Source organism: Hermetia illucens, chromosome 4 (genome assembly GCF_905115235.1).
Source record: "Hermetia illucens chromosome 4, iHerIll2.2.curated.20191125, whole genome shotgun sequence".
Lineage (NCBI taxonomy): Eukaryota > Metazoa > Arthropoda > Insecta > Diptera > Stratiomyidae > Hermetia > Hermetia illucens.
The window spans coordinates 103,219,375-103,229,726 of record NC_051852.1 but is presented as its reverse complement, the minus strand read 5'-3'; the positions used below and the strand labels follow the sequence as shown (position 1 = coordinate 103,229,726).

The window sequence follows — 10,352 nt, the reverse complement described above, 5'->3', positions numbered from 1 at the left end:
TGTGCCAGATTCACTAGGATATTCAAGGATATCATTCCCGCGATGACACATACTGCCTCATCCGCTACTATCCTATATGCACTGCATATCCTCGGGGCGATTGTTGACCAGATGCCTTTATCCTGACATCCAGCGTCACCACTTCGCAGTACTTATCAACGGCCGACGGCTCCCGAGCCAGATCCACAATCGTTGCTATACTGCCGCTTTAATAGACCACCCGCTAGTTCAACGAACGGAAGCGGCCTGTTGTACATCACCGAGGTGGTTTTTGGGGTTTCGGTAGCAGAATCAGCCTCTGGCCGGAAGCAGTCCTTCCACCACGCACTATTCAAATGTGTTAATGAATTCTATGTGAGCTTGATTTTAGTAGCCAACTTCAGGGTCTCGTCCGATCCGGGTACCTTATTATCCTCAATTTGTCCACATGTTTCTTGTAGTTCCTCCTCGTTGGCTAAGGTCCACTTCGTTCAGTCGGAAGGACTCCTTCTAAAGCCGTCAGGAATTTTCCCCCTCTAAATCTCCAGTGGCCAGTTATCAGAATTTTTCTGCTTTTTTTGCGTATTGGATTGCCACTTCTTTCATTTCTAATATCAGGAAAGATGGTTTGGTGGTCACTGTGGGTTTTAGTGTGTATAGGCTGACTCGCCAGACTAGCGCTCTTGCCAAGGAGGTACTGAGGTAAGTAAGATTGACGGTCGAACCTAACCTTCTGTCACTGAAGGTTGGCTAGTACAATATTCAGGGGTGTGGAGATTTCAAGTAGAATTTGGTACCTGGTCTTCGTCACTCGGCTTCCCCAGTTAAAGGTTCACGTGGTGAAATTGCCGGCAATAATATTAGGGCTGTGGTCTTCAGCGTTTAACACCAAACGGTGTATCATCTCTTCATATTTTGCTAATGTTGCACTAAGAGGTGCGTAACAGTAGATATCGAGTTTTGTCCTTCAAAAGCCGCTCCCAACAATACCCTTGTTTCTAGTACAGTTTGTCTTCCGAATACCTAATCGCCGCGTTTCAAGATGAGCCTTCCCTCTACACTACCGTAATTTCGCTAAGGTTCCCAGATTACCGCCACGCGCTTGGTTTAGTCCGTATTCGTTTCCGAGATACACGACGAATCTCTACTGCCGAGGAGTAACCTGCCCTCGATGGTGACCTTCTAAGCTTGAAGTTCTTTCGGAAAGGATCCATCATTTCCACTGTCTTGCTATTTCTTCTAGGGGGGCCGCTTGCCCACTTCCAAAAACCACCGATACTGAGTTTCCGAAGTAGAGCACCGTAAAACTTCCCCCAGATTTGACTTGATTTCTGGATATCCTTCCCATACCTAATTTTTACCCCCGGATGGGCGATTGCTCCCACATACCCGGCCTGTGAATGAGCCAATGCGCGTCCTTCTTCTGATACGTACATGTGCACGCCCATAACATATCCACTGAGCGTTCCCTTGCTGCTCTGCAACAGGCGACGCGCCTGATGGGAGATTTGGATTTGACAACTCTACAGGTTGACAGATGCTCGCGATAGTTGAAAGGGTAGAGCAGCAACCTCTCAATCTTGCTAATTTGGGTTTGAATCCCAGTAGTCATGGGTTGCTGTGTTCGTCACCCTACTGTGAGGTTATCACAGGTGATAATACGAGTAGTGAAACTGAAACACGGTGTGACTATGTGGATGCCCTATACTCCACTAAGGAGTCAACAGGAAACATTATGCAAGTTGTGGCGATGATAATTTCGGAGGGGTGGGGACTTAACAGGGAATGACTTTATAGGATGGAAGCTATTTATACAGGCTAGTCTTTTATAGCTTTCCGCCTTCATTGAAAAATGTGACAAAGACAGACAGACAGACATTTTACACAAAATCTTGAAAACCTTGAAAATCTATCTTAACTTATATGGCAGTTCCTGATTATGGCAAACTAAGAAAAATATGGTTTTAAATGGATGGAATCACAAATCCTGTAGTCCAATAATTTCCGAAAAAAAGTCAAAAAAATGACAGACAGACGAGCTGGGGCTTCTCTTCCCCAAAGCCAAAAAAACATTGAATGTTCATATAAATTCTTGGAAATGTTTGCCTCTAATGGTAAACTGCACATACTATACGGAATGAGGGTGATGGATTTATGTAAATTTCGCATAGTGTGCCACCCTACAAAGAAGCTCGACTGACGCAAAATTGAAGAGGAGCAGGAGACAATTTATTGATTCGGAAAGGTGTGAATGTTAACCCTTGCGAGTATAAATTAGGGAGCATTCTTCGAAAGGGCATCAAACGTTCTCAGTTCTTCTAACGTGTTACAACCTACCAAGAAAACAAACAGTTTGAACAAAGTAAGTAAATTGTGTTCGCACTATCAAAAAGTACATATTTTCGTCGAATCGGGAAGTTAATCTCCTCCAAAATTTACACAAGTTAAGAAAGCACAGTCGGTATTTGTGCTGGTTTATCGTTAGAAATACCAGGCGGAACCGGAGAGTCAATAAGTGAGGTGGTCAGATAATGGCTAATAATACTCGCAATGGCCAAGAAAAAACAACGCTAAAAATATCCAGTAATCTATTTTTGTCGTGTGTCGTGAGATGCATACGCATCTATGACTCCATTGAGCAGACAGCAGCCTTCATATCAAAATAGTTTCCCAATCAAAACAACTTAATCAATTGCAAATCAGTTCCCACGAGTGGAACGCATGTCCGAGCCAATACCACAGATACATTCCATATAACAAATTCATCATCGCCGTCGCCGCCGTTACAAACAGCTCAGATGATAAGACGTTACGCTGCGGTATCCCCTATTCCGGGAGGACGCACTCGCTCCTGTAGTTCCAATGATTCCGAGTTGTTTTCCCAATAATACGTCTCCCAGCGGCGCACAGCCCAGTCTGGTGTTCCCACCACCAAACTCACAGAGATCGCGGTTCATCAGTCAATTTTTATCTCTGAGCCAATAATTTGACTCCAGAAAAACAAACCAAGAAAAAAAAGTGGATTACGAGCGTGGGTGAATGCCATCAATGATTTGGTGTTTTTCTATTTCAATTTTTTATGGCGGCGATTTGTTTTGAGATGAACACGTAGTTGTTTTTAGCTGCGTTGCAGATTCGGTTCTATTACGTCCAAGGGAGTTTATCCTCCTGGGATCTAGCTTTTTAAGCCTCCTTAGATTCACGCCAAAAAGTTCCACCCTCCTATTTCACTTCCCTTAGTTTTGTGCGTCCATCCACCCCGAAGACTTATAAACTGCAAATGCGTATAAGCGACAATGAATCCAAAGTTTGAGCCTTAAAATTTAACAAACAATCCGTAGAGTTCCACAAAAACATCGAAATATGGAAAAAAACAGCAAATTACAAAACAAACTGATAATATAATGTGAAAACTGAATTTGCAATATTTAAACAGTTTTGAGCTGGAAGCTGAACTTTTCACAAGTTAAGCAGTTAGAAATACAAATTCACTATAAAAATGTGTATTTTCGCGGACGAATATCGACGGATACTTTCACAAATTGCATTCTGAAGTGAGCACTCTGAATATCTGATCCCTACGTATCCCAAGTGGGTTTGAACGGGAAATCCGGTTAAATAAATGTAAAAAGATTAGAAGATTTTTCCACACATAAATAGCTCAATCCAATAAAATATAAAGATCATAAGCAAACATCAATCATGTCTCCCCAGATGGCCCTACCAACATTCAGTGCTGTGCAAAAAGTTGTCTTCATCACCGTCGTCTTGGCCATCATCTTCGCCCCATGTGAATCCGAATCTCAAAAGCTCTGTGGCAGCAAACTCACCGACGCCCTCAAGTTGGTGTGCCGAAATAAATACAACATGGTCGGAAAGAAATCAGGTAAGGCTCGCTTTCCCCACCCTTTAAGACCTCTCCTAATATCGAGTGCTTCCCACAGTCACCATCAGCGACTACTACGATGACGATGCCTACAACTTCGACAGCTTCGACACCATGCCCTTCCTCAACAAACTCTACGCAGGAGTCATCTCACCAAATGTCAGGCGAATCAGGCAAGGAATCGTCAACGAGTGCTGCAAGAAGCCATGCAGCCTCACCGAGTTGTCTGCGTACTGCTACACAGGAAACTAGAGCAACACAGCAAATGGACTGAGAACTAGGATAACTTAACCAAATACTTTACACAATTTTAAATCTACTTTAACATTATGCGAGCTCATTGTAAAGACCAACTCCTGGTATTGCTCCTGCAAACCGCAAAGTATTATTATATTCTATATTTATATTGTTGAAACCGTACTGAAGAAAAAACCTAAAAAAACTAGGCTATCCAGAAGCAACAAGTAAGACGCAGTGCGCACTAAGTTATGGTGATAAAACATGAAAAGTATTCCAAGAAATTATTATATCTTTGTAAAATACTATACAATGGTGAATAAAGTGTAAGCTTACATCAGCAAAAAAATCGTAGATCAACTTTTTGAATGTCTCTTCTTCCCCAGGATGAAGCTTCTGTTACTATAAAACTACAACCGCCTCATCTGCCCACCATTGTGCCATCTTGGGTCTCAGCTCCAGCTTCGACTCCCTTGATTTTCCAGTTGCTCTTGTATTCCGTTGTCCTTTATTTTGGAGTGTTTGTAAGACCTTCAGGTTTGATTCTTTGGCACAGCCCCAGAGCTGCCGTACGTCCATATGGGCCTTAGGATCCGCTTATAAATTAGCAACTTGTTGCCGACGGCCAGCTAGAAATTTCTCCCCAACAGCCACTATTTCTGTCTGTATCTGGCATTTAGTTCGTGCTTCTTTCTTAGGATGCGTCTTTTCCGGTTGAACTAAACATCGAGTGTCATTCGTAAATATTTGACCTCACTCGCCTGTGGCACATCTTGTCCATTTAACTTAGCTGAATGTACGTTGATATATTTCCGTTTAATTTTTTTTCCATTTCTTGGTTGCCAATAGCTGTTTGTAGCTTTATTTTTGCTTCTTCCGTAGACATTTTTTTTTTGTTTAATGCCGAATAGTGGGTTTTTATTTGTCATATACCGGTATTCCGAGGATCAGTTGTCCTCTTCCTCAGTGAGTTTTTGTCGTTTCAAATAGCTTGGCTGTAGTAGGGAGTAGAGATATTGGTCGAGAAGATTCGACTCTACTTCGGTCACTTTCCATTGTCGAAGGACGTATTTTAATCTGAAAGCTGTATTCATTATTTGTAATAATTTGGTTAGACTCTTTTCTGGGAATTCTTCCTGTATTCTCCCTCTAATAAGTTCATGGGCAAGAACTCTATTAGGAAGCACATTTGTTTTAATTTCTGTTCTCAGCTCATTTAGTTTTACACGGCGTATTGGTTAATGGTCCACTTTTCTGCCTGGGGTTAAGCATGTAGACGCTTGTATCTAGAGGCAAGAAGGTACTTTCTAGATGCTAGATCTGCCTTATCCTGTGCCGAACAAACCCATTTCCCCTTTTTCTGTTTAATACGTGAAGTTTGTTGCTTGCGTCTTTTTCAGTCTTCCACAGTGAGTAGTCTGTGTCTTTTTGTGCTGTGAGATTTGAGATATATTTACTGGAGGACTCATTTTTGTGTTTGTTAATTAGGGCCTTTAGCTTGTTTGTCAGAAAGTTTAGGACTTTTTCCTTTCCTTTATGCATTTTTTTTTGCCATAGTTTGCGAACTCTACGTTTCTCAGCCATTAATTCGTTAATCTCAGCAGGACAGTCAGCGTAGTTTTCAATCAGTCCATTATAAGCAGGGGTGCTTTTCCAGGCCGCCTGTTGTATCTTCACCGTTAACAAATTGATCTCCTCCTCAAGTTGATAAATCAATGTTGATTTGGTCATTTATGCAAACTTTTTTTGGATGCACTTCTTGAATACTGTCATTTTGTTTGTCTGTTAGTCAGTTTGGGAGGATAGTCTTTTCTTGTCACTTTTTAATAATAATGATAATCGTTTGCGCAACAATCCAATTGGATCAGGATCTTGAAGTGTGTTAGAGCACTTCATTCAAGACCGTATTACAACACCCTGTAGGAGGCAATGTGGTCAGCATTGCTCTTTCCCGAGAATATTACCCTGATTTGACTCAGGTACTCATTCACAGCTGAGTTGATTGGTATCCGAAGTCAAACCACAGCCTTGTACTCTAACCACTCGCTGACCACATTGTCTCCTACAGGGTGTTGTAATACGGTATCCGTCACTTTTTGGTCAGCAAAAAACATAACAGGCGAGTGATCGGACATTGTGTCATTACTGATAACATGGATTTGTTCGTCTGGGATCCCCTTAATTACGAAGAAATCGACGACATTGGGAGTTTTTATTAAGTAGGCTTACCACTGGAGTGCAAATTGCACTTTTGTGCTCTTTCTGCTTCAAATAATGTTCCGCCTCTGGATGTTATTAATCTAGATCCCCAGAATCCATTTTTAAGGTTTTGTTTAAACACAAAACCGCAAGATGCGACCATGGAGTTGACCGCATCCCAATTCTCTTGATGTGCTAGCATTTTCCACACCAGATTTTTTGGTACCAGCACCCCTCCTAGAGTCTCCTCTAGATTCCTCCTTTCTTCCACAAATCTCCGATAATGGAAGAATACATGCTCTGGGTCCTCTGGGACTTCATCGTAATTTGAACAATCGGGTGAGGTCTCCAATTTAAACCTGTGAAGGTATTGGAGATATCCTCCATGCCCCGTGAGAAACTGGGTGAGATTATAATTAATTAATAATTATAATAATTAAGCATCATCTGAGACAGTCCTGAAGGCAAAGCATACCCTCAGGGCTGTCCTCCTGTAGACTGCATTCAGTTTGCTAGTGTTCACTGATATCCGCAACGCCTCCCTCCAAACTGGGGTTGTATAGAGCATGATCGAGGTCATCACCCTGGCTATAAGCAACCTAGAGCTGTGCCGTGGCCCTCCCACGTTCGGCATCATCCTCGCCAGGGCCATACTAGCAGTGGATGATTTATCGCAAATGTCTGTCCGTCACACGCATTTTTCTCGGAGACGGTTATAGCTATTGAGCCTGTTTTGGTAGAAAGGTGGGAACTGTGAACGCTCACACATACAGTGAATTACATCCTTTTACGTTGAATTTAAGGGGGGGGGGGCTCCTCATACATGCAAAAGGAGGGTGTACATTTTTTTTTCATCAAATATAGTCATGTGGGGTGTCAAATTAAAGGTCTCGGTTAGTACTTTTCCAAGCCGTGTGCGGAGGGTTGAAAGTGGCCATTTCTTTAAGGGGGCCATTCTTAGAAACTACCAAACCAAAAAATCTGAAAAAAATCAAAAGGCTGCACTATATGCTGCCTGGGCTCCAAAATACCTTCCATACCGATATCTCTTCAAATAAAGTTAATAATAGTATATTACTATAATTTTTTGTAATTGGCTGGAAACCTCTTAAATTCATCCTACCACCACGAAATGATGTAGGCTATAATGTAGAGTATGATCTTACCAATTTTGGTGGAAATCGCACTATTACTAACAAAGTTATAACACGTCAAAGTTGTTGCTTCTTTGAAAATTGAAGACTATGAATGTCAATATCACCCGAAAGTGGATACTCTCACATAATATATGGATATATTACGTGCTAATGCCGCGGTAATTAATAGATAATTAGGTTAATAATTTAATGTTTTTTCTTTTTTTGTTAAAAATTTAGGTAATTAGCGTTTTTAGTATAAATAGAACCGTAGAATCGTTTTGTTTGTTTTCAGTAGCTTTGTACTGATGAAGGGAGTAAGTTGCTCCCGAAATATATATATACGTAATAAAATAAAATTGTAGTTTGGAGTAAGCTACTGGTCTATCAATTTTAGACTTAACTGCAAACAGAAGGCAATATCTAACATTTTATGTATTTTGAGGCCTAGAGTTCGTATAGATTCAACACCGTGAATTTTTCACATTTTTCCTGTCACACTTTTTGGGGCACACATTTTAAGCCATCACTCCCCTATGTTTTACCCGGTATCAAAAATATCAGTTTCGAAAAGTACTAATTGAGTCCTGTCATTTGATACCCCACGCGACCATACCCTGTGAAAAAAATGTACACCCCTTTCACATATAGGGGGTTTGTTTACTATTTTTTATTCGTCAAGTCTTCTGTTTAAAGTGTCAAGTCTACCTAAAATAGTTTTCATAATACCATCGTCATTTTTAAGGTTTTGCGTAAAACAAACATAGAGAACAGTCTCCTGCATATACATGCCAAGTTTTATGAAAATCCGACTATTAGTATCAAAGTTATAGCAGCTCAAACTTATCAATTTCGTGCGAATTTACGGCATCCTAAGCCATACAAATAAGACGCTGACGTCATAATTAACGAGAATAATTGACATTCGAATGAAATATTAAAATTCCATTCATGAAGAATCTACTTGTTGTAGGTTAAATTCTTCGCATTTGCTAATAATATTAAACTCAGTGTGAAGCGTGTGAGGTTGACTATTAGCAATCCAGCGCTTTCCAACAAATGATTTATTTAAATCTGTTTTTAAAAACTAGAGGGCAATAGAATTTTTAATTATGTGACACGGAGCCGTCATGCACTCGTCGCTCCTGACATCTTCTTCTTTTTTTTTTCTTCAGCATTTGTCCTGTTCACAAGCGGGGTTGGTTCATCGTGATCGGTTACTCCATTTTATTTTATCAAATGCCTGATCTGGATGTAATCGTGAGACATTTAAATGCCCACCCAGCGTATCAAGCCAGCGTTGTTTCGGCCGACGTTTTGGTCGCTTACGACTTCGATGTTCAGAACAATCTTGGCAAGTGATTTCTCGTTAGCGCGAATTACGTGAACATACTATCAGGGTCTTCGTTTTCTCGCAGTTCTCCACGTTCGGTGCAACCTCGTATCGATCGCGGATATTTTCATTTCGGATGTGATCAAGACGTGTTATGTCACCGGTCCAATGTAACATCTTCGCCTCCATCAGCGCAAAACGTGTTTCATTGTCTTTTATAGCTGACCAACACTCAGAACAATAGTGGGCGACAGGGCGGACGAGATTGCGGTAAATTTTAGACTTGAGACGTTTGTTGAAACGTCGATCACGAAAAACGCCTGTTATGGAACGCCACTTCATCCAGGTTGCGCTAATGCGTGGAACAGTAGCTCAGTTCACCACCACGGACAGTGATAATGTTTGTTTCATGGGGTTCGATCAACAAAAGTTATGTTTTATTTAGATTTAGTCTGAGACCGTGTTGCATGGGGCCGTCATTCCATTTTTGAAAAAGGTGCTCAAGGTTAGCTTTGCTAGGAGACTGGGAAACATCTTCTGCATAAAGCAGTGTATAGGGCGCTGGATTTCGGATGACCCCACTGACAGTGTTGTTATGTCGTAGAGCATACCAAACGAGTTCGAGTGGCACACGGCCGAACGCTCACTGTAGATCCAGAAGTGCAGTGTAAAGAGGGCGTTAGTAGTTCCACTGTGCTTGATAAACTGGGCTTGATTCACGATTATTTGAATGATGTCTTGAATGCGTTTAAAAAAGCTTCATGCGCTGATGTCCACCACTTCGATATCCTAACAGCCGTCTGGCATCCTGACCATCGTTTCATCTGAGGCACGATCTGCCACATTTCCATTTTCGGCCATAGATATAACCCTTGTAAATTCTCCGGGTTGGTTTATCTTCACCCATAAGGATTACGTGATCCACCCACCGTAAACCATTCAATCGGATTTTATCCAAAACCAGACAGTCAAGGTATGCTTACAAATATCATAGTTATGGAGACTACGGAAACTATCCTTTTATAGGAGCCCGAAAATTCTTCGAAGAAATTTTCCCTCGAACGCGGCCAATTTGCCTTGCTAAGAATACAAGCCGCCGAAAAATAGATGAGGACAGGTTAGATCATTGCCTTCCATAGTAAAACCTTTGATTGGTGAGACGCTTCGAACGGCACTCTTTTATAAAGCGAGATAGACTCTGTTGACAGCCAACAACCACAGACAGGTTTCATCGTCGTAGCTGTTATCGGTTGTAATTTTCGACTCTAAATGAGAAAGATTACCAATGCTCTACTTCTATCTTTATTGTTCTTATTTGACTAGTGCCAGTTGATGTTGTTGTTTCTTCGGTTTTTGGTACTGAAGTTGCCACCATACATTTCGCCTTGCCTTCATTAATGTGTAGTCCAAAGTCTAGTGCCAATTGGCGCCTCTTCGATCTGTATAGAGGCAGTTTGTACATTTCTGATTGTTCTTCTTGTTCTTCCCATGACATCGATATAGTCAGCATAGGCCAGTAGTTGGGTGGACTTGAAGATGTTGGTTCCTGCCGCATTTACTTCAGCATCACAGATTGCTTCTC

The 10,352-nt window shown here is 41.4% G+C and overlaps 1 protein-coding gene across 1 annotated transcript in view; it reads left to right on the top strand.

The window, feature by feature from the left end:
- The first annotated feature begins 2,226 nt into the window (after positions 1 to 2,226).
- Positions 2,227 to 10,352, top strand: part of LOC119654012 — a 42,533-nt gene continuing 34,407 nt past the window's right edge. Inside the window, exons 1-3 of the mRNA XM_038059175.1 lie at positions 2,227 to 2,341; positions 3,694 to 3,865; positions 3,924 to 4,115. Coding sequence (XP_037915103.1) covers positions 3,694 to 3,865; positions 3,924 to 4,115 — 364 coding nt within the window. The 5' untranslated portion in view covers positions 2,227 to 2,341. The remainder of the gene's footprint in view (positions 2,342 to 3,693; positions 3,866 to 3,923; positions 4,116 to 10,352) is intronic.